This window comes from Amblyomma maculatum, chromosome 1, assembly GCF_055883805.1.
Source record: "Amblyomma maculatum isolate TAMU_Amacu chromosome 1, ASM5588380v1, whole genome shotgun sequence".
Lineage (NCBI taxonomy): Eukaryota > Metazoa > Arthropoda > Arachnida > Ixodida > Ixodidae > Amblyomma > Amblyomma maculatum.
In genome coordinates, this window is record NC_139344.1 from 426,317,529 (window position 1) to 426,345,527 (window position 27,999).

Consider the following 27,999-nt stretch of genomic DNA (forward strand, 5'->3'; position numbering starts at 1 on the left):
CACATGGGAGCATTGAGAAAAAAATGATCAATTCGCAGAAATGGCAGTATTAGGCTGTAATTACATATTGTTTGGATCTAGAAAATGCGTGCGTGCAGCTCAACTGAGCGAAGAATCACCTGTTGATAAGGTAAAGCTTTCCCTGTATTAGTCATGAAGAAAAGTGGGTATTTTGTGGGATTGTTAAATCACGCTAAGAAGATGTAAGGTTGAGAAGACATCGTACACGATCCACCATGGCGCCAAACATCGTTGAATGCATCAGCAAATCAGAAAGGCGGAGCCTAAAGCTATTGCCACGTCTCAGCTGCCACCATTCGTGGGGAGTGTAAGGTTGTCACCCGAAGTCTATGCCTATCCCTCATAAGCAACCAAATTGTGCGAACATATTATCAAGGCATATGGGTCTATAAACATTGATGGTGTTTTCCCGATTGCAGAACTGTCGTTATCCCCCAACGGACTCCTGAAACTAGACCTTCGAAGGCCAGCAGCTGCTGAGATAACTAGTTTTGTAGCATATCAAAAGCGCATTTTTTTCTTTCAGTATAGTGGTTTCCGATAGCGGCCTGTCCGGAGCCAGAGCTTGTTAGCACCTTTTGCTGCGCTGCAGGTCTGACCGTCGCCGTAGTTAGTTGTCTAGCAGCTGCTGGTGACTGAACGCCGGGGGTCTGTTGGAGTAGTCATAAGCGGCTGTGGCCAATTACTACGCCAGTGTGGCCGAATCCTGTTTTTGTGAGGGAGTGCGTTTCCGAAGGTGCTCACCGGATAGGTCGCACCTGAAACCGTAATTCTTGCACAATTCCATCGATACGCGGATTTTTTTCCAATCCTGTGGGGAATTGTGCGGTACCGGGATTTAAACCATGTTCTTCTTACACGTGAGGCGCATGTTCTATCTCTACGTCACCGCTGTATCCGTGAAATGATATTGAACGCAATTTGCAACACATTGAGTAAATTCCTACAAACCCACAGAACATCTTGTACAATTGTAAATCTCGCCCAGTAACACATAGCACTGCAGCTGAAAATTCTCCATTGCGAACGCGAACGCAACGCATCAACAGGATACTGACTAACATGCTTGCCATGTATGTGGACTCCGATCATAAGAAGTAGGACACCATACCGTCCTACGTCACATACGCTTTCAATACCGCTACTCATGAAACTACCGGATACAGTTCATTCTAGCTACCTCTTCTACGCTCGCCCGCCGCGTTGAACCCTCGACAGAATCCTGCCGTTTTCTACCTGTGAAAATCTCAATTTCGCTAAGATGTTGTCCTTGATTGAAGGAGCTCACGGGATTGCCTGATCGCGATCAATTGCAGAACAAGAGCGATTCAAGGACCGCTACGATGGTCGCCGCAGGCATGTTATCTATGCCCCGGGAAATATGGTTGGGCTTAGGCGTCCAGTCTGGCGCCTCTGCTTGCATCAAAAGCTAATCGCCCACTAATATGTCTCTTATGTGATCGTGGCCAGAATTAGTGACATCACCTATGACATTGCACGTGCTATCTCAACGTGTCGCCTTTCCGCGAAAACTGAACTGCCACATGCCGCTCGCCTGCAGCCATGCCACTCTCGAGAGAATCCATAATTCGTCCGGCAGGCTTCGGTTGCGTCGAAGGAAAATGTCACGGAGAAGTGAAAACGAAGTAATGGAAGTACGGGGTACGAGTGCTGAAAAAAGGGAAAGCGGCTCGGCAGAATGCTACCAAGATCTTACTTCCCACAACTGGCGTGACCTCGTCCTGTGTGAAGATTTCACGTCGCAACAATATATTTCCTTCTGCCACATGCAGCACTATGTTCTTTGCAGCGATGCATATATGCCTGCCTCTTCAGGGTAAGCCCCCAGTGGCCTGGTCCTGGCACAGAGTGGCGTAACGCGAAAACGACGCTTATATTCGTCTATATAAAGTTCAGTGTCAAACACGAGGGCAAGAGGCAGCTAGCACAGGACCGGGTTAATTCAATGCATATGGTAGAGGACTTCGCCCTGCAGTGGGTGTAGTCCGGCTGATGATGACGATGAGGATAGCGGTTGCCAGTTCAAAGTGTAAACCAAAAACAAACAACGAAGGTTGCACTGCTGAACAGTTCACAGTGAACACGAAGTATAAAACTACAATGTATGAAGGTAGCGAAATAAAGTTTTTGTCTCCAACTATACGTATATCAGCCATCGACATTCAGGAAATTTCTCTTTTTTACGCTTGTGTCTTTCTCTTAGCTTTGCCACGAGATTTTTTATGCGGCACCGCAGGCTTCCTGTGAATGTGCCTGCATACATTAAACCGGGGAGGCGGTGCTCTATCATCTGTCCGCCCAATATATATGGCAGGGTAAAACCTAGGTTTGGGACTCCTATTCCGCTTACTACCCTGCCCGCGATTGAGGTTTCATTCGCACAACAGGAACAGATAGTTACAGACCACTCGAACGAGCAGCCACACAAGCAAGAGAGGCAAGTGAAGTTTTACAAAACCAACGCGTGATACGAGGGGTAAAACTTCCCAAAACAAGACATAGGTTATGACGCGAGAAGGTATTGAAGCGTTCTGAAATATTTTCCACGCAAGGGTATGTTTAACTAGCGGCGAAGCTAGGCCGGAAAATATGCAATGCGTAAAGAAACTCTCTGCATATAGAATTTATTCCCGATAACGCTTTCAGCAAAGCTTAGCTATCCAGTTGCTTTTAACAAGCAAGTCTGGGGAAATGAGTGGCTCGTTGTAGTATAAGTAAAAATTAGGAGGGCGCTCAAGATTGGCCTTACGATTGCACGTGATAGTGTTTTTGTAGACATTTTTTATTCCTCTATATATTTTTTCTTCTTTGAATTAATGTGTATTTAAAAATTACTATTACTGCAACATCCATGCACATCTAAAGCACACATTAGGAATTAATTATGTATTAAGATATACGGACCGCATCGCTTTCAATAGGTTCCCCTCCAACTTCGTGGCCGTTTGCAGAAATAATAAACTCAAAATTTCTCTCCGTCGCACATGTACTTTGAAGCAAAGAAAAAGAACTTGTGTGAAGCATCATCTTAAGCACCATTAGTTAGATTTACTATTGATTGCAGTGCCAAATTTAGCCCCATTTTCAAAATCTGTTGTGACATTTCTCGTAACGGTATCGCATTATTACAATCAATGAACCGATGCTCGGCAATTTCTGCAGCATCTAAAAGGCGAACATTTAGCATGGACACAAACCTTTACTGTTTTTAGTAGGCCGATTATTAATTTAAGCGATTATTACACAACCACAAGGAGTTCAGACCGAAATAGTACCCCGTCTTCGTTCTGTACCCTGCCCTGTCTGTCTATGTGTTATTGCTCTAGGTGTGTCATATTCACTGTATTCTTCTGACTTTGTTGCCCTCGTAGTCTATATAAAATTCTTATATAGACAATATTTTTAGTTGTCATAATTGCTAAGTTAAAAGAAAACATTTGTGGCTTATGGGTTGCGTGTCTGCCTGTAGTGTAGAGGGCCTGGGTTCAAACCCTAATGGCCACAAACGTATTTCAGTAAATCGATTTTTATCGACGCAAACGAGGTAACGAGCTTGTATTGCACAATATACAGCGCTGCTGGGGTTAGATGTTAGCGAAAAATCCTTATTGGTCAGCAGAGTAATGTCGCCACAGCCGCATGATCTAACTTGTGAATACCAAAAAATAACCCCTAATATCATGCACCCCTCTAGTTGTTTTAATAACGGAAATACTTGCGCCATGTGCCTATAACATATCCAAACAATTACAGCTGAAAACCCTTCGCGGACCCAAATATCGTTTCGCAGTCGCAGCAAGATACGGTAATTTGCCTTTGGTGTCGGCAGGACAGCATCAACCGGTGCACGCGACAAGCAATCCGCCTTGTGCTTACGGCCGCACTTATACACAACAGCAATATCGTATTTTTAGAGCCTGAGGCTCCACCTTGCAAGTAATCCGGAGGAGTCTTGAGGTTTGTTAGCCAGCATAACGAAAGGAGGTCACTCACAGGTCTGAAAGGGCGGCCGTAAAGTTAGGCTCGGAACCTTTTTACCGGCCGAACTACCGCGAGATATTCCTTTTCCGTAATTGAGTTTTTCGCCTCTGCTTTTGAAAAAGAGAGGCTTCGTATGCTGAACAGTGCCGTCTTGCCACTGAATCCGATGGGCACCAATTTCAAAATTACAGGCGTCGATATGAATATCCGAGGCAGCGTGTTAATCAAGCAGGCAAATATCGGGCGGCCTGCAGCCGCCTGCGTGGCTCGTTGAAGGCATCCTCTTGATTAACGTGCCTTACAAAAGGAACATTGTTTCGGTTTGAAGCGTAAGAGGCTCAGAAATCGCCGAAACATTCTCTACAAAGCGCTTGTAATAGGCACAGAGCCCCAAAATCCTTCTAACGAACTTTTGCCGGTTGGGCGCGGGAACTTTACTACAGCAGCAGTCTTCTCGGGATCTGGTTTCGCTCCCTCATCACTAATAACATGGCCAAGAAAGTGGAGCTCCTGGAATCTGAAATGGAATTTCAGATTTATTGTCAGCTAGGCGGAGCGCAGTGCCTGCAGCACCATTCGCAGCTGGTCGAGGTATTTCATGAAACTATCCGCTAAAAATAACATCTTTAAAGTGCACTAGGCACGTTTGCCATTTCAGTCCAGAGAGAAAGGTGTCCACCTCTCTTTGGGAGGTTGCTGGCGCAGAAAGAGCCCGAAGGGAACCACTTTAAATTCATAAAGCCTGAGTGAGGGGGGGGGGGGGGGGGTGAATGCTGTTCTCTCCCTGTCCCTTTCGTCCTCTTATATATGCCAGTCGCCATTCTCATGGTCAAGTCACGAGAAACATTTGACATTGGTCCAATGTGTCATCGACGCGTGGGAGCGGTTATATGTCGTGTTTTTTCACCTGATTAAAGTTGCGAAATCGACGCAGAAAAGCAAGGTTTTGTCTTTTTCTTTACCAAAACTACAGGCGAAGCCGGATTTATGTCGTTAAGCATTTTTTGCACCTGACTTTGAATAGCCTCTGGTTCTGTTGCTAACAGGTGTTAGGAGGTTGGGATATAGGCTTGGTATCTGTGTCGACTTTAATGCGGGGTGTGGCTACTGGGGTGCGCCCAACGTTCGAAGACGTTGAAAAGTATCCAGCAAAATCCCGAATGAGTTCTGGAGTCACCGGCGCACGAAACCCGACATTTTGCGAATATTGTCTACTCTAGATAGAATGTCGGTTGCATCGCGTCCACTTGGCGACGGCGGCGCCAGAGTGCAGATGTTGGCTGGCTCAACAAAATCGGCGACATATGCGATGGCTGCCCCCTGACATGTGCTAAACCTCCTTCTAGAATTGTGTAATATTACAAGAGCGTCGCACAACTGTGCCGCAAGCGAACAACTCCTATTGCAGCGCAGATCCCTTTTCTGAAATTGAAGCCTCGTGTTCCTCTCTGCCATTACCTGGCGGTTGCATGGTGAGTCGTGTTTTACTCATACCATGATGCTGCACCTGGGCGAACCGTCACTTTGACAGCTGTAATACGCAAGGCGGGCATTGACCAACCATCCTCGAATCGCGCGTTGACTTGGCACGGTGAAAATATCACACGAGATTATTGCAAATTAATCGCACCCCTAGCTTTTAGGAATTCTAAGCCGGGTATGACGTCTCGCGAAAAATAGGCAAAAACCATAAAGTCGCCGACGTAATAAATCCATCTATTAAAACTCTCGCAGCGAGTATGCCAAAAGGTGTAATAAGGTGTCCGCGAGCCCTGAAACCCTGTCCATTCGGTTAAAACTTTCTTCAGTTTCATGGCTAGGCCACTGCTCATAACTGAATAGTCCGCTCTGGTATAAACTAACACGGTAATGATAAAATCGTCGATAGCAACCGGTATGTTCCAAGCTGCGTACCCAGGTCCTTCATCCTTCCTAGGAAATAGTCAACGCGGATAACAGCCACGAAGGCCGGCGCGGCGGTATAAACAGCCCCTCAATGTATGTGACCGGCCTCACCACAGTGGTAACAAAAGGGCCGGTGGCCAAGAGCACGTCAGACGTTGGTCTTTCGAAATCGTGCCTTGGCTAGAAGAGAAGGACGGCGCTGGCTTAGATGAAGCGTAGGGGTGTTCACTCTGACTCTGGCAAAGTCGTATCCAATATGCTGCTGGCTTGGATGAGGCGCAGTAGTATTCGCTATTGAAGAATGGTACGCGTTATGCTGGGGAAGCGTCGACGCGTATCTAGACACAGTTGGTGGCGGTGAATGCACACTAGCCACAGTTGGATCAGGGACGACATGCTTATAACCTACTCAGGAATCCGAGAGCGGCAGGAGCCTTGACGACGATGTCATACCCAGTAGCTGAATGTATCTCAGCTCCTATCTGACTATCTGGCCACAGATCGAACCAGCTCCTTTAAGTCATCAGCAAAATCGTTGAAGCCGGCAGCAAAGACGGCCGAGGACATGCCAGACGCATCACGTTTGTCGTACTGAGCCCGGTGTCAAAGCGTCTGTTCTATCGTCGTGGCCGCCTCTAGGAAATCTGATGTTGTGTCAGGTCGATTGCGCACGAGCCCAGAACATAATTCCTGTTTCATTCAACCCAGGCATTAGGTACCGCACCTCCTTCTCGTTCGGTCATATTTAGACCAGCTCGCCTAAAAAAGGCGAATCATATCCTCATAATACATTGCAACACTCACGGTCGGCGCTTGGCAGCGATGCCGCAGTCCGGCTCCGCTTTCCCCCTTCGGTCGCTAACGGCGTAGGTCGCCAACAGCTAGCGACAAAAGAGGTATCGTCGTTTCCTGGTTCACAAACCGTGGTTCCGCACCGTATCTTTGAGAGTGAAGTAGACACTATGCAGCTTGATTTGCTCATCCCAGCTGTTGTAGTAAATTGATCTAGTAAGTCTTAAGCATCCTGAAAAAGATCGCCATGGAAGGGCGGTGGTGTTCGAAGCTGGAGGACAAAGAAATGATGGGGAGCGCCCTATGTTAGCTACAGTAGTCGTTTTCACTTTGTGGACGGTAGCCACAGGCGTCCAGGACAAAAGCCCGAACTCGGGCGACTGACCTTGAAGGTTGCGGCTCGCCCTGCGGTTCACCGCGGTCAACTCTGTAATGATTAGTGGATGTCCTTGAGGGTTGGAGCTCATCAAAAGGGGAATCATACTCCGTACCTGCACTAGAAAAGGTAACCAGTACAAGACAGAAGACATTGATTTAAGCCGTATGAGAGCACGCACTGCACTCAACTTCACCCTCGTCGTTCTCAGTCTCAGAGAGGCTCGCGGCAATATGTGCATTCCCCACCTACAATAAAATATTTTATATATATTTTTTAGAAGTACTCTATGGCAGTGATAGATTTTTATTTTACCATCTTTAACCGAAAAGTATACTTTCCAGAAATTATTTTGTCATTTATGTACAACATTACATAAAAAGAAATATTAGATGTTTTCATGCGTTATAAGGTTGAAATCGATACCTGCAAAATAACATTAAGGGCATCCTTATGCAGTCCTTCGAAGGTGTAAGTAGAGATGAGGCTCCTGCTCTGATAGAAATGTTCTTCAATATGGTGATCTTCCGTTTTATCTCGCCTTTTTATCGTCAAGCTCACGTGCGTTGGTTTCCAATTATAACAATGCAAGGAGCTGCGTTTGCTTTACAATTTTGACTGATCCCATCTCCTAATCATGCGAGCTGCTTGCTTATTTTCTACGGATTTATCTATAAATCAATAATAGCTTGAAGGTATGCGCTTTTGCCATATCGTTAATATACGGGTACAGGGTCATCCACTTCTAGCTATAACAAAACTACTGCTTTCAAAGTAACATTGCGCTCGACGCAAGCGCATGTCGAAGCAGATCAAAGCAAATACAGACGGGCCCGGAGGTGGTGGCTCGCATGGCCTGCCACTTAGCTTTATTGCTTGGCTAGGTCAGACGCAGTTGCGTTTTGAAAGGAGTGGCCGTGTTATAGCTAGAAGTGGACGAGCCTGTACATTGGTTATTCGCATTCTACATGACGGCGTCAGGTCTGGGCATAAGAAACTGCGCCAACAATATGTTTTGCACGACAAAGTGTTTTTCTGACTGGCAATGCCCCAGGTGGCTCAACGGTATATCGGCAGCTGTGTCACTTGTCATCAGTTCATATTTTCAATAAACTTTTAAAAGAGGCTTATGAATGAAGTTGTGCCTCTTCACATGCTGTACTGTTTGACCTAGTTGGTACTGAGCTTTTGCTATTTTTTTCTTTCTAACTGGAGTTAAGCCCATTAAAGCTGTGGCTAGTCCGGGTTTCCACTTTTGTTTTGTCTTGTTTGCTTCTTTGAGCGGCGAATAAAATAAATAAATGTGCATTCATCAAGTCGGACAGTGTGCTCACTGTCTTATGGGTCGCCGAAAATGCCTTTTCTGAGCCTTCGACACGGACCTTCTGAGAACATTTTCAGAGACCGCTGTTGCCACTTTCACGCACTTGTGTAGACACACTTCTTCTCTCGACGTTTGCTATTCTCGCCGCTTGACTGCTTTCCCAGGCCCACAAATGTATGTTTGTTTTCATTACTATCAATTGAGAGAACTTACTTTGCTTCAATATTATGCGTGCAAAACTTAGAAGAAAAACCTCACTAGTGATGCCAGCCTTTAGCGTTAAATGCTTTTACCTCTCGTCGTCGGCGCTCCGCAGGCAACGTTGGAGCCACATTGGAGGGAGAACACAGGGGCGAATGAAGCGAAGGAAAATGGAAGGCAGAAAGGGTAACTAGAAGGCCTAATTCGTTGCAATTACAGAAGCTTTAATAGCTGGCGCTGAAAAAATATAGTTAGCGAAAAAGTGAAAAAGAACCAGAGAGAAAAAGCGTTTTCAACTCCAAATGTTTACGTAACTGCGGACATTCCACTCGTGCCGCCGCGGGTGAGCTGTCCGATTTCAGAAGAATGGCGTTAATAACCTGGCTTTGGCTTTTCGTCTTTTCAGAATGTCGCATCCACAGAAAGAAGAGCAGCAATCAGAGAAGGAAACACTGTTCGAAGAAAACCTAGCCGAAGTGCTTGAAGCACGCTCTGACCGCTACACTGCTGCAAATGCCGCTATCCTGGATGCGTTCGACCATGCCTTTATGCGCTGCGACGGCCAAGAGCAACATCAATTCCTCGATGTTGGATGCGGAGTCGGGGACTTGACATTCAAGTAAGGTGCTAAACAGACGAGTGATGAGAAATTTTGCCTTAACTATCGCTGTCCGAAAGGTTTCTGACATTTAATAAAGAAAAAACAAAAACGCCTTGAGGAAAACTGCGAACAACCAAATTTTCGCTCAGAAAATGTTAATAATAATAATAATAATAATAATAATAATAATAATAATAATAATAATAATAATAATAATCTTCATTTTACGTATTGTCTTTGTTAGAGTACACAGTCCACATAAACACGCATTGCTTGTGGGTGATGTGCAGGGGGGGGGGGGGGGGGGGGCAAATCAGCGAGAGGACATGCTGACACAAAATAATAAAGTGAGCGTACAATATAGAGTTGGACTGTGAAAAAGGCTGACCGCCGAAGAATTGACGCGTTTGAATTGTGGTGCTGGCGAAGTCTCTTGAGAGTTCCTTGGACTGCCAGAAGAAGAAATCAGTCGATATTGTCGACCATAAACCCTGACTGCTCATTGGAGGGTCAAATTTTAAAGTTAAAGCTCAGCTACTTTGGTCATCTGATGATAAGAGAGGAGTCGCTGGAGAAAGATTTGATGTTGGGAAAGGTTGAGGGTCGCCGGAGAAGGAGTAGGCAGCGAACGCGATGGTTATTTGTCATCCTCGAGGCACTGCAGATGAAGTTATGTGATGTTAGGAAGATAGTGAGAGACCGGAAAGCGTGGCGTGACATGGTCCACAGGTCACGAAGAGTCGGACACGACTGAACGACTGAACTGAACAATATGTGTACAGAACGAAAGAAGAAAAAAAACCGCACACACAGGGATCTCAGCCAATAATCAAACAAAAGAAAATACTAACTGCAAATTTAGTTTAGAAGCATTAAAATACAGAAAAGAAAGTTTAGTGCAGCAGGAAGAATATGCACCGAAGTACAAAGGTACATCGTCTATTGCCATTAGCAAAACGAACGTCAGTACCAGATGTACATTCGAGAGAAAAAAATGGTACACAATATCCAACCGGAGGCCGAGCTTGGGAAATCTGCATTGCTACGCTATCTATTGCACAGGGGTGTAGACAGCCTACTAAGGACAGATCTGATCTGCAAGCGTGTCATTTTTCCACTGCGTAGCAGTACTATTATTGTTGTTGTGGCTGTAGGAAGAAGGAAAAGGAAATGCACAGGCCTGCTACTCGCTCTGTAGCTGAGCCACCTCCGCGGCCTCGTGCAGACAGAAGAGAAAATAGAGAAGAAAGAAAAGGAATAGGGAGAGAAAGACGCGCGCGGCCACAGCCGTCATACACCACCGAAGCGGTGGCGGCTGCAATGATGGCCTACAACAGATAAAACTTCGGTGGCTGGCTAGGCCCCGCCGCAAGCGGCGGTGACCTACCTGTCCCAGCCCCATCAGGGGAGACAGCCCCATTGGTGTTGTGGCTGTAGAACGAAGGAGAAGAAAATGCACGTGCCTGCTACTGGCTCCGTAGCTGAGCCACCTCCGCTGCCTCGTGCAAGAGAAGAGAAAATAGAGAAGAAAGAAGAGGGAGTGAAAGACGCGCGCCGCAACAACAGCCGTCGTCCACCACCGAAACGGGGGAGGGTGCAATGACGGCCTACAACAGATAAAAATTCTCTGGCGCGCTGTCCCCGCCGCAAGCGGCGGTGACCTACCTGTCCCAACCCCATCATGGGAGTACCTCCTCCCGTTCAATGAAATTCCTAGCACTTCCGCAGCAGTCCCTTGTGTGGGGGGGCCTTTTTTATATTAAATTTTCTTTTCCGTGGTGAAGATATCACGGGCGGCCGGTGGTCACCCCTACGTGATTCTATTGTAGACCATTGAAAGTTTTATTTGTTTTGCAAATTTCCTTGCGCCGCGTAGCTAAATCGACCACCGTAACGGCTTTTAAATCGTATTCGCGGTTCTGCTGCAATGAGTGCAACCTTTTCTACGCGTTATTTTTTTACTGCTGAGCTCTGCGTAATGGGGTCTATGGCAGATCCTTTTTACGCTGCTAACGATATTTGCAGCACACTGAACGTGGACATCTCCTGCTCGACAATTCGTAGCAGACTGAGACAGCCAGGTATATGCCGCGATCAGGCTTCCCAAAAAGCACCTTTAGCTGAACGGCAGAAACTTCTACGTCTTTGAAATTCTCTCGAGCCCTGGAAGACTGGACAGTGAGTGAATGGAAAGAGGTTGTTCTACTACAGCTAGGGGGTCAAAACAGCGTGTGTGGCGTCCAGTCAACTGCAAACATAAAATATTTTCTCTCTTAGAGGGTAGTCAAACTGCAGTTAGATGGCGTTCGCCTAAACGCGTAAGCAGGTACACCAATTTTTAGGTTGTGTCTTTTGTTTCGTAATTTTGTGCAAGAAATTAGCATGTACCTGAAACGCTACAGCAGCCGATATATAAAGCACGTACCGTGACCCCTCTTTGGAGTGACTGCATTCGTACTTTGGAATGGCCACCAGTGGGTGCCGATATGGATCCCGTGGAGACCTTGTGGATCCTAATGAAAAGTCGATTGGCAGCACGGCACCTTGGAAACTGCAGAGCCGAAGACTTGTGAGCAGTAATCGATGAAGAATGGCAAGCGCTGCAGGCGCGAAAAAACCTCGTTTCTGCACTCTATGAGATCATGCCTTAGCTGATAGCTGCAGTCATTGAAGCCAGGGCTATTTAAAAAAGTACTGTCGCCGTTGTTTCTGGTAAGCAAGAATGCCGGACAATTTTTGGTTCATTTTTATGATGAAAATAAATTGTTTTCAATATTACGCATATGTTGGGGCTGTTAACCGGCTGCACTAGATGCATAAAGCTTAGTAGAAGCTCCTAGCTTTGCTACTCGACCTACTGAGAACTAATGAGCAGTTTAAGTACATAATTACTAATCTTGTAATGCAAAACGTTGAGAAAGGTACATTAAAAAAAACACTTGGCACCAGAACAACCAAAATTCGCAGTCATCTTTTTTATTATACGCAATATTCACTGAACTAGAAACGTTTTGCAAGCCCTCTTGTTTACATAAAATATGTTTTCATATTTGACATTTGGTTTTTCACAACTTTTCAACGATGTAAATATATATTAAAAACAACTTTTGAACGCATTCTGATTACTCTTGTTCAGTAGGTGCAGCAGGCGTACATATAAGTGTCCTGCGAGTTTCATTTTAGTGCTTGTGACGATTGACGGGGAACTGTTCTAATGGGCAAAAAAAAACAGCTTTTTTTAGCAATATAATTGGAATTTTTTCATTATTTTTGACGATATTTAAACACACCTTGTCTTTTTCTTTACCTTCAATTCGCTCACTTCTAATGAGAAAAAAAATACAGGGTAGGTTGACGCCTACCCTGTATCTGTTTGAAATTAAAATTTTTACCACTACCACCCTCTCTGCTTGCTTTATAAGGCTTTCCTTTTTTATTCTGTCGACGTCAAGAATTATTCTTTGGCTACGCGAACACTGGCCATCCGGTTTCGAGCCACAATGCAAAATATTCCCGGCGTTTTGCTGAGCCCCTCAAGGACTTTCTTCCTTGTCCTCTTTCCATCATTGCACTAGCCAGCCGCATTACACGTCCACGGCTAGAAGAAACAGGTAGAATAAGGCCAAACGTGCAAAGCTCGCGCGCAGTGGATAAATTTATACAGGTATTGTGAACGTGCCTTGGAACGCTTCCAAGAAAGCGCGCAAATCCAGGCACCCTATGTTTGAAGCGTTTTAAAGGTGGTCTGCATTCAAAATTAAAGCTAGGCATGAGGAGAAACTGGCCTATGAATTTGGGAACAAATATTTTAGCAGTTTTACAAGCAAATTGTTTAAAGAAATAAAACTATACTCTGAGCCACCCCTCCTTTTTAAGGGGTGGGCATGTTGGGCGTGACTTGTAGACCACTTTTGTTGCTAATTTCAGCCCATATTTTCAAATACGTGTTGATGAGATGTTGTACGACCGTTTAATGGCAAAATTGAAAAAAAAAATATTTGGCCGATTTTACCTACCTAAGCGGGGGTACTTGCACAATTGTCTCAATAACAGTTTCCTGTTGCAAGATTGCGTTGAATGCAGTGTTCCCGAGCTAGGCCCCGCTGAGTGTTGCATACCAGTTTTGCTCACGAATGTACGTAAGATATATGGCGCTGCATTTAGCACTGGGAAAAAATAGGAATATGCCTCTGGTGCAACGAAATTCAGTTAACAAAACTACAGACTTGAATGTCCAGATGAAATGCGCTAGCTTTTACCGTCTTTTCTGGCTTTTTGCAGGCTTGTAATATTGTATTGTTTATATGACATAGAATTAAACATAAGTGGCCCAAAATACTGTCTTATCATTTTACTGTAATTAGTATATAATTGCGGTATGCAGTCTCTGTTCATCGCTGTGTCCTCGCTTTTATGATTGCTGTTTTCTACTCCGGTTTTTAATACATTGAGTACATAACAGCGCAGCTCAGATATATTTAAATTTTGAATTTCATTTATATTTTACTCGTTTTTAGGTTGTGTAGCATATTTCCAAAGAAAATATTTTTGTCTATTGTGTGAGGAATGCTATTCACCCTTTCTTGCCTATTGACTGCATAACAGCCATATATTTGCAATGCCATATCATACGACGCTTTCTCCGAGGTCTTCCTGTATATTGTACTTGGTAGGAGCACCAGCACCCACAGCCAGTCTGTACATCTGTGATGTCATTGTTCGTAGCTTGTTACGAGTGTGTGCAATATGCCCATTCACAAAAAAAAAATCGTCTAGGTGCAAACCAAGGTATACTTTGTTAGATAGCACTGCTTACTTGTTAGGGCTGTTAACACGCGTATGTTTTGTCTTACTTTGATTACTAATATAAAATTACATTTCATTCAACTTAGAAGATTGCTTATGCCTGCCTAGAAAATTTTCGTGGCCTGTTCACGTGAAGAGTGTATGAGTACTAGAGCCGTATCATGAGCATGTTGGTATATACGAGGATATAATGGCAAGGCAGCAAGGTCACTGGCATATAGATTGAGCAGCAGAGGTCCAATCGTCAAGCCCTGAAGAAAGCCGTATCTGGCAAACAGTGTCGAGCTCAATGCATTTACTATTTTCATGCTCTGAGTTGTCCCTGAAATGTATTTTACCAAAGGTCTACAAACATTCCCCTGAATCTTATAAACCTTAATTTTTTTCAGTTAAGAAACTATTTCCGCGAACGATTAAAATGTGTCTTTGCTTTGTTTTTTCGGAAGCCGCCGGCATGCGGTCTTATCACTCTGATTCGAACGCACGGATCGATTCTGTATAATTTGCTTGTTCATGTTCTTTTTAGCAAGACGCGGCTTTATCAATTCCTTTGTTGCGGCAGATTATTCGGGACATCTTGAAAAAATCCAGGCACGCACGTGTGCTTCTACAATGTTTCAGGGTTGCCAGTCACAGTTCACGGTTTTATATAGATCTTTCTTCGGCGTCTTCAAATTGAGCGCTGACGAGTGAAACTGCATTTTTTGTTCGACGACCGCCGAGCACGATTGTTGCAATCGCCGCCGCCAAATCGCTTAGTTGTTCTGCGGGAGCAAGTCAGCTCAATAAAGTGTTTCTTCAGTGAACTCCCATACTTTTCATTTGTGCCATCGGCCTTGTCACCACCACGTTACATCTGGTAGAGGTGCTGCATTTGAGATCCGGCCTACCCCTTCAAGCGAAGACATCAGCATATTCCCGTCGCCCTGGGGGCAAGCCTGCAGGTCATCGAGCCAGCCGCCGATTTCAAGGGTTCCAACCCGAACACGGTCTGCTTCCGGATCCTGTTAACCCCGCTAGAAGGCCCAACATTGACAATGGCCGAGTCTACAGCACCGGTTTTCTTCGTGCCGTCCCAGGAGCTCCCCATTTTCTAAGGACTTGGTACTGAAGACGCGGAAAACTGGGTGAAGCATTTTGACCGTGTGGCACCATTCAATGGCTGGAACGACGTGCCAATCTCAAGCAAATGTACTCGGCTTTTCAAGGACCTGCCCGAAGCTCGTTCGAAAATAATGAGACTTCTATTAAGGATTGGGAGACATTAAAAAGAAAATTTTTAACGTCCTTCGTAAGTTCAGTCAGAAAAGAAAGAGCCGAGACCATCCTCCAAACAAGAATTCAGCTCCAAAATGAGTCTGTCCATGTTTACGTCAATGAAATGAAGTGTCTCTTCTGCTGCACTAACCCAAACATAACGTAGGAGGAGAACGTGAAACTGTTAGTGAGAGGTGTGAAGGAATCGCGTTTTGCAGGCCTTGCTAGGAATCCACTGATAACAGCTAGTGGCCGAAATCGAAAAAGAAGCGCCGGCCATCAAGAGGCCTGTTGAGTCCAGCATGCGCCAATACATGCAGTCTAACACTTGAAGCGGTCTATGGAAGCCCCTACGACGGATCACCTACAGGCGCAGAGAGCCTGCGAGACCACATCCACGAGGTTGTTCTGGTAGAGCTACGCCGGCTGCTTCCATCATTCCAACAACTTCAATCAGCGACACTTATGGTGGTCATTCGTGAAGCCATGCAGCTGGCGCTTGGGAATCTTCCCTTGACGGATACAGTGCAGCAACCCCAAGCAATGAACTACGCCGCTGCCGCACACCGTCCTGCACCCAGACATGACTCACCAAACTGCCTTCAACGCGAACAATCTGCACCTGAAGGCCGCCACCTGCCCTGCCCGCCAAACTGCGGGCAGGGCAGGTGAACAAACGCCCGCTATGCTTCCACTGCTATGAGGCCGGTCACATCCTACACCACTGACCACACAGACGCATCGGCCAGCACGGCTTTGCCGTCGACACCCCACGGCCCCGTCCTGGTGAACTACCACTTGAAATTGACGACAACCGGCGCAGGGCAGAGTACGCGTCGTCAAACCACCCATCCCGCTCCCCGTCGTGTATCGCTCACGATTTGCATCGCCGGACCGCAGTTACGTTCAAGGAAGGTCTCCTAGCCCCCGTAGGGGAACTAAAGGCAGCAACCTTTGGAGGAGAGGTTGCTCAACGACGAAAATCCGACGGTCCTCTGCCGCCGACAACGAGAGATAGCGACACCGCTTTACGACGCCGCACCCTATGAAGCCTACCTCGACGATCACGCGGCCAAGCTATAAAGTGACACCGCCGCTACGTACGACGACAGTTTTGACGTCAACACAGCCACAGTTCAACCAGACACCACCGCCCAGCGAAGTAACAACGGCTTGCCTCGACCGTGATCCCGATAAACGACGTAGCCGAGATCGAACACCAAGGCCCACGTGCGTTCATTCCATTTTTTCATTCCACGCGTGACCTAGATTTGATTGTAACGTCAGAGCCGTTTCCTCGAAAACGAAACTCATTAGAAAAGGCTGTGCAAAAATATTATTTAGCCGTCGTAGGCGAAGCCCACGTGGTGATTCACATACAGGAAAACTGGCATATTATTAAGAAGAGGAAACATGCCAACAAAATGTGGTGTCCATACTGTTTTAAAAGATTACTTACAAATTACTTAATTAGCAAAGAAAAACCTAAATTGCTCAGCAAGGATTCTGTCATGATGAATGCATAAAGCCGTGATAAATATGCCACTAGAAGGAAGGGGCCGTTCATGGGGAAGGCTGTTCAGTGTCCTTTGTATAGGTTCTTCAAAAGTAGTATTACTGGGTATTAAATGCCTTCTCAGTAGTCGTTAATGGTCACTAGGGTGTTAAGTTCTGCAGTGTGCTAAATATACCTCAAAGTCAGATATACACAGCACGTGTATTCCAGGTTCATCACTATCATCAGCTGTATCCTGAAGGGTAGAATATTTGAGAACGTTTCCCTCCGACTGCTTCTTTTACAGTCACCTGCTACCACGGTGCCTTCCATGCCGGCGCCTTGTTGCGGTAGACCGGTTTGAGAACTTGATAGAGGCAGCTGGCCGGACGTACCCGCATCCAAATATTGAGTACCTACCTCTCGACATCGTGGGAGACGTGGATGAGTTCGTGCGTGCACAGGGACAGTTTCAGAGGGTCTACTCATTCTCTATGCTGCACTGGGTGAAGGACCACCACCTGGCGATGCAGAACTTTGAAAAACTGCTGGCCCCTGGAGGAGAACTATTCATCACCATACTGGCAGGCTCCCTATTTCACGATATGAAGGATGCTTTTATGAAATTTCCATGGTGGGCAAAGTACAATGAAGTAAGTTTCTCTAGCAGCTGGAAATTTATTCTTTTGTACACTACCTTTCAATTTTTTGTGTCGGCACCTTTCGACCTAAATATAATCATTACCATTACCCAAAATGAAACTTGCTAAATTCTATGGGATACTTTATTTATAGCGCTACAGTATAGTAGTCAGTTTAAAAAGCAGTAATAATCATTACCTAAATTTAGTTCAGCCCCGCCGCAGTGGCGCAGTGGTTACAGCCCCCGCTTGCTCTACGCAGGGATAAGAGATGGTACCTTGGCAGCAGGGGTGCTTTTATGTCGAAAGGCAAGGCGCTCAAATGCTGTCCGCGTCAGAAAACCCCAGGTGGTCTAAATTCCCGAAGCCCTTCACTAAGGCATCTCTCAGCCTTGAGCCACTTCGGCATCTTAAACATCCTAAATCAAACTAAACCTAAAATTATTTCAAAGGCATCACTATGATCACATTTCTTCTAGAGTGAAAGAGGCGTCTATTTCTGAAAGAGTTTACTTCAGAAATCAACCACTTCCTCCATGCAAGCACCTTCAGATGCTACAACTCAGTAGCGAAGATGACTCCGACTATAGGCTAGCGCTTGAGCGGGTGTCAGCTTAGACTTACGTGCAAGAAAAAGAGTTTTATTGGGGTCATCACAGTTTTATAATAACAGCGCATAGTGATGAATGTAGCTTCTGTGTGGATCCTCACCATCATTATCATCAGCAGGCTGACACTGTCCACTACACTACAAAGGTCCTTTCCCTCCAGTAAAAAGTCTTCTGTACCATCTAGAGTAACTGCATTCCTGCGAACAAAATCATATGTGTAGCTAATATTTTGTTCTCGCCTAATAACTGCCGTTTCGTGAAGGGACCATCACGTACTTTGCTTTTTACGGCGTGCCCTTCTAATGATCCTTTTTGTATTTATTTAGAGTATGTTATGTAAGCGTGCCTTGTTTTCGGATCCACTCTCGTTTCCTCCTTCCAATCATCGCCACACCTTATTATTTTTCTCCCCGTATTTCTCTGCGTGCCCACCGGTTATGCTCATCCCTGATGCTATCGTTCAGCTTTCCGTTCCACACATAAGTATGGCTAGCATACAGCGGTTACGCATATCTCTCTCAGTATAACCGCATTGATCTTCTAGTATTGTCGTCATTTATTAATATTAATTCGAATACGTGAACAGTCAAAGAGAATTAAGGTACAAGATATATTAACAAAAGCTACAGCAAAAGCAATATGGCGCGTTGTTTAGTCGGGAATTGCAACATTTAAAATATTTAGACATAGACTTGTAAGACCAGCTTTTTTTTGTTATCTGATGAATCAGCTGTCGCATCAAAAACGCGCACTGTCAGCCGTTCCCATCATGAAACATTATAAATGAAGATTAATTTCTGAAATCTTTAAAATTAGGGCGGAATATGCATACGACTACAGAAATTTGCAAAGCTCAGAAAAAAAAATGAACACTTGATATAAAGCTTATTCAGTACACGGGGCATCTGGTATAGAAATTGTAAATGGCGTTATATGGGTACTACTACATTAAGTAACATAAGAATGGATTTAACAAACAGACGCTGTTCTCGAGACGAGAAGGGTTAGGTGGAAAAAACATTATTATTCGTTGCATGTGCGAACAAGTAAACCTTTGCTTACACATGCTCATTCCGCGAAATATAAGGACCAACTTTCAATTATTTCGCTGATGACAGTTTCTTTTAATATGAGAGTTCTCGCGATACTTGAACGATTGTATTTCCATGGCACAGATGCTGGATGAAAAGACGCCTGGGATAACTGGACCGAAGGATATACAATCTCTCAGGAAATACGCAAGGAATCTCCTTAAGTATACGAACCTTATTCCCATGGCATGCGAGGTTTTCTCATATCCTGCTCCAAAACGGACAAAAGACCAAATGATCAGTAAGTAATCTCCACAGACGAGAATTCATTGCATGGAATAAGCCTTTAGAGCTTTGTTAAAGAAACGAAATCTGCTTCTCGGGAAATGACTTTTAAAACCGAGAATGGGCTCCTAAATGCCGGGTCCAATATTATTTTTATATTTTTCTTTATCATTGCAAAGAATTGCATACTTGTCGCGTTTTTTCCGAGGAGGAAGAAGACATTAAGATAGAGCCGTCCACGCACCTAACACGAATGACCGAAAGCGTGGCTTGGACTGCCTCCAGCGTCGTCAAGCGATAGTCATCTAGTGCGAGATAATGTTCTTATGTTTACGGCGGCTGACGATAGCTGGTGCGCAGCTCTCTTTGACTGCTTTTTAGACTTTTCTCGATTGCCGCGTAGGAAGCACGCTCGTTACATAGGTGCTTCTCTGCGTTTGCTCGCCTTGTGGCTTCGAACACGTTGGCAACGCGATGCAGTTTTTTTACCTAGGGAACCGGAAAACCATGAGAGTTTGAGCCAAGCTGCCGCAGGGGTGGCTCGCGGGAAGCGCGGGACATAATTTCATGCGATAGCTTTAACTGTTATCAAATCTTACCGATTGTTCTAGCTCGCTTTTACATTGCTGCTTGATTTTCTTTTTTTTTTTTCTGATTATGTCACAATACCAGTGACTTGCCCGCGGAATTCACGTGCAAGTGAACGACGCTGGCAAGAATATTATTTTTGTTAGATCCGCACCACTCCCACGAAATTCGCGATGCGCGTGAGCTGCGGTGTCTTAGCGTGCAATTTGGAATTCCCCCGGTAACATACTGTAACGCATGGTCAAGGCGTGGGATGTCACTTAAGCGATGGTTACGTAACGAGCACTCGTGTGCGCGGAGATCTGGAACCGCCTAAAACGCAGTGAAAGCGATGAGCCGACCAGCTGTCGTCGGTCGCCGTAAACGCACCGATAGATTTATCTCGCACCCAATGACTTGCGCTTCGTGGCACTGACGGCAGTCCAGGTCACGCTTTCAGTCATTCTTGTGAAGTCTGTGGGCGGCTTTACAAAAGTTATAAATATAGCCGTAATATTTTAGCCTAGAGGCTAAACATATCTTCTGTTCTTGGCTGATTGAAAACGAAGATAACACACGCAATATTGAATTTCAAATATTCTTAACGAGCATATGAGAACTTTAGTCAACTCTCAAATGTACAGAATACTCTTGTGGGCCCTAATCCTAGCTTTTCTTCTAGATCTCGATAATCTGATCTCTTATGGTGCTGGAATGTTTTCTTCTTGCTAAATATGAGAGCGTAGATATTGCTGTTTTAAGTGGCGCATGCTTTTCCAGAAGCAACGCTTCATTTTTAACAAAAGACTGCATCATATATATATATATATATATATATATATATATATATATATATATATATATATATATATATATATATATATATATATATATATATATATATAATATATATATATAACTTTTTATATGTCTAAAGCTCTTGTTTGTAATCTGTATCAGGATTAGCCGATTGATTTCTCTGCTGATCGTCGGTGATTGAGTTGTATGTTTCTAAACCACTCCAGCCAATAATATTGAAAATATACGGAAGCATCCAAGATTCAATTGTCAATGGCGTAGACAGTGCGTGTTGTCAGATTTGGTGAAAAGGCATAGTACTTCTCTGACTTCTCAAAGGTCAACTGTACGTTTTTTGGGCGAGGATGCTGTCATGCCTTGCTGTGATTTTCAGTGAAACCAAGGCACTCACGTTGACACCTTTTCTCTTCCAGATGATTTCATGTTCTTCGAACCAGTTACTCCTTCTCTTAACGAGGAAAAAGAAAAGCTGCGGGAATTCGTAGCAGATTTCACCGACCAGATTTGGAGGGCCGCGAACGAAGGAAAAATTGTGGACCGGAAAATGATTATTATACACGCCGAAAAGCCTCCCAAATAATGAAAACAACAATGGTTCCTGCAGGGCCAAAGGGAGTGAAAAACGTCAGACGGATATTATGAACTCTGACACTGCGTGTAAATGTCGCTACAGACAAGCGTCATTTGTCGAACAACGATATAAAAAAATTTTAAGGAAATTTATTGTCGGCCATTATTATGCAATGCAAATAATAACGACGTGGAAAAGAAAAATGTGCATTTTATATACGGAGGTAAAGTCAGCAGACCCGAAAATGAAATTTACAGACTACCATGAGAAATTTTAAGGCTGAGTAATTTTAGAAGATGATCCGCAACGCTTTCGACTACTCGCGGAGTCTCGATGCCACCCAATGGAAGAACGCGTGACTGCGGTCTTCCATTGGGTGGCATCGAGACACCCTAATAGTGTGCACTTGTTATCTATACTTAGGCACACAAGCCTCCCGTCTCCAGTTTAGGCCTCTTTTCTAGACTTAGCTCTATGTATACGGCGTGTGGGATTGGGGGTTTATTCGTGGTGCGGGGTCTTGAAAAGCAGCGACGGGAACAGTCCGCGTACAGGCAGGACAAACGCACGCAGCGATAACGATGCCACTCAAGACACCGCTTCTTTTTTGTCTTGATAATGTCTTCTTGATTTTAAAAGTGGCCGCGGGGAAAGGAGGAGCCACTTCGTCTTACTACGAGGTAAGGAAGATGACAGGGTCGTAGTATTGCTTTAAGGCGATGGTCGAGGACGTAGTTTCATGGCCTCGTCGCCGGAGATCAGAAGAAGGCGACAAGAGCTCCACAATATAATTGACAGGAGATGGGCGCTCCAGGACACGATAAGAGCTGTGATAATCGGCAATAAATTATCAGGATAGTCTGGGAGTACCTGATGGAATCCACAATTGCGGTGTCGTTTGATGGTTGTCGTGGCTGGATTTCCGGTGAGTCTGGGCATCACTACTGAGCGGCCGAGCGATTTGGCGACACTTTTCTGCGTGTCAGGCATCTTTAGAAGCAGGGGTGTTCTCAGATGCGCCTTGATGGCACGGAAAACTGGTATCTAGTGGAGCAGACGGGTGGCGGCCGTAATGCAGATATAACGGTGAGAAACCGTTAGTTGACTGTGTGGCGGTATTGTACGCGTGCGTTACGTACGGAAGGACAAAATCGCAGTCGAAATGGTCGAATGAGACGTACTTAGAAAACCTGTCGCCAATGGTTACAGCGTTCGTTGAGTCCGTTAATTTCTGTGGCATTTCCAGAGTACGACTTGAACATCAGATAAAAAGACGCGTCCCCTGTCAGTAGTTCACGATATGCGACGTGGTGAAGAATTAATTGCTACAAAATAAAGAAGGCTACGTCTGATGCAGTGGCATATGGAAGGGTAGCGGTTTCTGCATCCTCGTCAGATGGTCTACCGTGAAGATAGCCCAACGGGTGCCAGCGGCAGTCTACGGGAGCGGACAGTACAAATTATTAGTGACGCGGTCAAAGGGGCGTGGTGGCGAGTAAGGTAATGGCTACAATTCTCCCACCGAACGAAGAGGAGAGGACTTGCGGCGTGGACACGTGAGACATGAAGGAACGTATTTGAGAAGAAAGTTTTATATGCCCCTCCAGTAGTATCGCAGGTGTAGCCGATGGTATGTCGTGAACACCCCCGCATGCCCGCATTGTGGGTCAGTGTGGTGGGTTCCGAACAAAAGTGTCCATAAAGCAAGTCATTTACAATAATGAGTCATGAATAAAATTGAAAAGAATTGTAGTGCAGTCTGAAGTGACTCGCGCACCATGACACGCGTGATGGTGGGCTTTGTGTTAGTCAAACTTTCCAGCACGAATTTCTTACTGGCCGATGAATCAGCGTCCGATCCTCTACTCACCACCACTTCAAAATAGCCTCGTCACGGCAAGCTAGAGTACAGTTTAAAACGACGGCTAGCCGACTACAAAGAGCTCAGATCTTGCCACAGTTTTATCGTTGACTCAAAACGAAGCCGACATGCGGACCGCCTGGGGCCTTAAAATGTGGCAGTTCGGCAGCGCAACCGGAGCCTTGTATACATGAGCCTAACACAAGCAGGTCGGAAGGGGAAGCCGGCTCTCGAGCTGAGTCAGCCCCACCCGTCCACGTTTACATGAGCTCGTTTCTCTAGGGCAAAGATGGCTGCTACACCGTACGACGAGCAAGAGAACCAGGCGCAGGCGGGAGAGGAGAAAAAGGAGGAATTCTCAGACGAACAGCTCACGGTCCGGTCCGCGACCAGCAAGGAGGCAAGAGAGGAGGCGCCTGCCCGACGCGTCAGCGTATACATGCCCCACGCCTATCTAGTGAGCCAACCAACCCCCTACAGTCGGGCTGGCGGGACCCGACACGAAGGTCGTTTAGCTCGACCCCCTAGCGTATACATGAGCCTGATAGCCGGTTCTCAACCCTATAGGCCTCTCCGACCCGACTTTGTCGGTCTCATACACCCCCTGAGGGGTGAAAACCAGGCGCATGAGAGGGAAGCACGTCCAGGACGAGACGCCCGATTCTGGTGGCGTGCTCGTCGCCTTTCTTTGGTCGGTCTACTTTGAGAGTGTCTTAACTTTGACCGAAAAGCGTTAACGGCTTCTTGTGCTTTGGGAAGGAAAACTTCAGTTCCCGCTGCCACTTTAGGCACTTGTCTTTCTTCCTGTAATTTCTTTCTTACGCTTTTACCGGCCGCTCTGTTCACGTCCAGCAGAATTTATTGCAACCACATGTTGCTGTTTTCCTGACTGCGGCCTCTCGTTGCGACACTTCCGATGCACCCAGAAATCTACTGGTTCCCCTCTTTCGGGGTCTTCCTTACATAGCTGAACCTCGGTTTGCTGTGGACGTTTCTCTGCGCTCCCCCCCCCCCCCCCTCTCCTAAAATGGGGCACGCCCGCTTTGGTTCTTTCCAACCCCACAGTACTCGTTCAGGCATCCGGCCGTATCGACTGTCGCGTAGGTTCGCGGGCGGCGCGTCCTTTTTTAACTTGCGTTCGGACTCCTGCTTTTTTTCAAGCACTGTCCGTATTAACGGAACAAAAGTACATGGGCTCAAGTGGGCAGTGTGCATTATTCCCCTTTTTCATTGCCCAGACAGCGAGTTTCCAATTAACGAGGCATAAAAACATTGAAAAAGTTTCGTCCCCAGAAAAACTGTTCATAATTCGGGTCAACCATATTAGCGGGGGTCATATTAACGGGGCACGACTAGTCACAGACTTGCGGGCCTAGATGGCGGGGAATGCCTAGAAACCATTGCGGCCATTGCCACTGTAGTTGCGGCGCTAAAGAAGGTCGCCGCTAATAGGGAAGTGGGATTCTTGGCGGCGAAGTTCACGAGATGGAGGAGCAATCATTGAATCGGAGTGTAAATTGATAAGAGAAGCTACCCAAGTGTCTCCGCTATGCAGAAGGCATGCGGCTGATGTGAAGCGGCGGCGCAGGGGCGTCTAAGGTGTAAAGGCAGGCGACGTCAGCTGGAAGAGGGCAGCGAGAAAGGGTATTGGCGCCTTCATGCTTGCGACGGAGAAGTAGACTAAAAGGACGTCGAATTCCTGCAAAGGAAGAGCTCACCTGACCAGGTGGTCGAATTGGACTTTCAGGGAGGAAAGCCAGCAAAGCGCATGGTGGTTCTTCACAACTTCCAAAGGATGGTCATAGTGGTAAGGGGGACTTAGGGTACAGGTCAAAGTACAGCCAATCTCTATTTCTATGTGACTGAGTAATTGGACTCTGCATACCTTCGTGAGCATGCAGCTTGCATAGGCGACGAAGTATTCAGCAAAGCCAGATTTTCGCTGGCGAGTACAGCACCGGGAGCTACACAACTGACAAATTTATGGATTACCGTAGGGGCCGTCCGGTCGAAATCACGCAGGAAGAGCGGTGTTAAAAGGATGCGGCCCAACGTATTGAAGGCGTCGTCGCATGGTGGTTACCAGAGGGAAATGTCGGAAATACCCGACAGAAGCTGTGTGATAGGAGCAGCAATGAAGGCAAAGTTTTGAATAAAGCGACAATAGTAGGACCACAGTCCTATAAAGCTGCGGAGGTTTTTGACTGACATTGGCTTGGGAAAGGTAGTGACAGCTCGAAGTCTGGCCGGGTACGGAGAAACCCCTTCCTTGGAAATAACGAGTCCTGAAATGGTCAGTTGACAGCTGCAAAGCGACACTTTTAAGTTGAGCTGCAAGGCGGTTTCACAAAAGCAGGTCAAGACGTGCTCTAGGTGGCAGAAGTGAGGGTCAGTCAGTAGAAAGAACAACGATGTCGTCGAAATAGCAGAGGCAAATCTTCCATTTAATCAACACAGAATAGTGCCTATCATTCGCTCAAACGTCGCGGAAGTATTCAAACTCCAAAGGCATAACGTTGAATTCGTACAAGCCGTCAGGAATGACCAAGGTGGTATTAGGACCGTCAGCCGCTTCTATAGGGACCTGCCAGTACCCGGAACGGAAATCTAGCTAAACCTATGGCGGAAAAGAATTCGGCCATTCGCAAAAGGTCCAGTAAATCCTTGATGGGCGGTGACCTTCCTCTTTGTAATCCGATTAAGTCGGCGGTAATCTAAACAGAAGCAAATGGGGCTATCCTTATTTTTAATTAGCACAACAGGCGAGCCCAGGGCTGCTTGAAGTGTGAATTATGCCACTCTGGAACACCTGGTCTACTTGCGCTTCAAACACCTGGCGCTCTGTTGCACACAAACGATACGAGCGCAGTCACAGTGGTGCGTGAGCTCCGGTGTCGATGCGATGGGTGACAGTGAAACTTTGGCTGAAGGAGCGTTGAAGGGTGTCGCAGGAGAGGCTGAACTGTTGAAGGTGGGCAAGAAGGTGACTTGGCCGCGGCGGAGGAAGATCGGCGTCAATAGAGTTTGGCCACAGGTTTGAGGAGGAGGGAGCGGGTGCAGAAAGTGGAGGGCTCGGGGCGGTCATGGCAAGGTTCGGCGCGTCGTCAGTCGCCTCACAGTGAAGAGATATGATGAGTTGTAGAGTCCCAGTACATCCACCGTAGGGAGACGATTTAGATACGCATAGAACAAAGAAAGCTGCAGAAATATTACGGCGTAGGGCGTGAGGGCAGTTTCTTACTGCTTTACGCTGAAACGTAAGGCAGTTTCAGCACATAAATGTATGCGCCGGCGTGAAGAGGACAGTTTTATCCCATAGAAAGTCACAAGAGATATTTACAAGCACGGAAGAGGAGGGAGGAATGTTGATGGCGGCGGCGCAAGCGCTTTAGCTCAAGACTACAAGGAGCGCTGTCTGGCAAGGCTCGGATAGCGCCGAAAACCCGATTTCAGTTAGTCGATTATAGTGGCATGATGTGACAGGAAACCTTAGCCTAATATTACAGCGTGTGAGCAACCTGGCAGCGCGACAAAATCAATCGTATATAGCAAGGTCTGGGTTGCCACTCGAGTTTCGAACGCTGCCAAAGGCTTTATTTGCTGATTAGTGGGCGTTGCAACGAATGGAGAATTGACATTCTTTAAACAGCTGCAAAGGTTTGAGTCCAATACTGAACTCACAGCACCAGAGTCGATGAGCATCAGCAGAGAAATGCAATTGACTGAAACTTCAATAAGATAGGCAGTTGATAGTTCAGAGCTGGAGAAGGTCGAGGGTGGCTCAGTTTTCGCCTCAGGTACTGCGGTCCCAGTTTTCCTCACGAGAAGTGTTTGGTAGACGTCGCAACCAAAGAGATAGAGCGGCGTCGCGGCGAGGGTGCACAGCGGTGGGAGGAGGCTGCATGGTAAGATGAGAAGTGACTAGTTACTGCAGGCTCAGTAGGCGCGGAATACTGAGGCGCCGAAGACCAGTACCCAGAAGTTTGGGCAGGTAACGCTGACATTAGGAGACGGTTTCGGAAATTGAAGGCCATATGCCCAGCCATTCTGCACGTGTAGTAAATTGGCTGGTTATCTGTTGTGCACCATGAAATGTGTGGCCATTAGGAGACGGTTGAAAATATGGTGGCGGCGCTTGCAAATGTATTGACTCTAGGGTGTAACTAGGCAACCGGGGGTGTGCAACGATGTCTGCGTAAGACAAGGCACCGGCGACGGGTCTTGAGATGACATGTTCATAGGTCACAGAGCAGCGAACGTTTTGTACAGGCATCGCGTAAGTCAGAGGAGCAGCAGTGACAGTTGGTGGCGGATGGCCGGATGGAATCGTCTCAGCAGTCTGCTCTTGAATAGTCTGCCGCAAAGCCGTGTGTAAATGGCGTGGCTGCTTTTGATGCAAGAAAGCAGGAATAGCTTACGCGCCACCTCTTTACTAATATTTGATTTGCTGCAGCAACGAAAGGTTGTCGACTGCAGGCGTCAGTCTGGCAAGCGAGTCAACCTATCCTTGATGCTGACGCGTCACAGGCTCTGGTTGCGGAGCTATTCGAAGCTCTGGCAGAGCGTGAGCACTTCGGTGACGGCGCCCAAGCCGCACGATAGCAACATCTGGAAGGCATCATAGTCAGTATCCCTCAAATGTTTTTCCTTGTTTAAGTTCACACATTAGCACAGGTCGACGCCATCTTTTGTATAGTTAGTGAAGCTGTCGCGCCGCCCTATTGTGACTGTTCACGTAAGCGCTGCGTGGCGCGCAACGTCTGGACAACCCGGCGACCGAAGCATTCTGAGAACGCTGTTTTGAAAGCAGCTAAGTACATATGGCTAAATCTG

The 27,999-nt window shown here is 46.3% G+C and overlaps 1 protein-coding gene across 1 annotated transcript; it reads left to right on the plus strand.

Annotated features, from left to right (window-relative positions):
• Nucleotides 1–15,984: 15,984 nt before the first annotated feature.
• LOC146209299 (juvenile hormone acid O-methyltransferase-like) lies at nt 15,985–21,425 on the plus strand. The gene is made up of 4 exons (XM_084579937.1): nt 15,985–16,109; nt 17,088–17,433; nt 19,208–19,364; nt 21,148–21,425. The coding sequence occupies exons 1-4, from the start codon at nt 15,985–15,987 to the stop codon at nt 21,312–21,314; spliced, it is 795 nt and encodes a 264-aa protein (XP_084436063.1). The 3' UTR covers nt 21,315–21,425.
• Nucleotides 21,426–27,999: the final 6,574 nt, after the last annotated feature.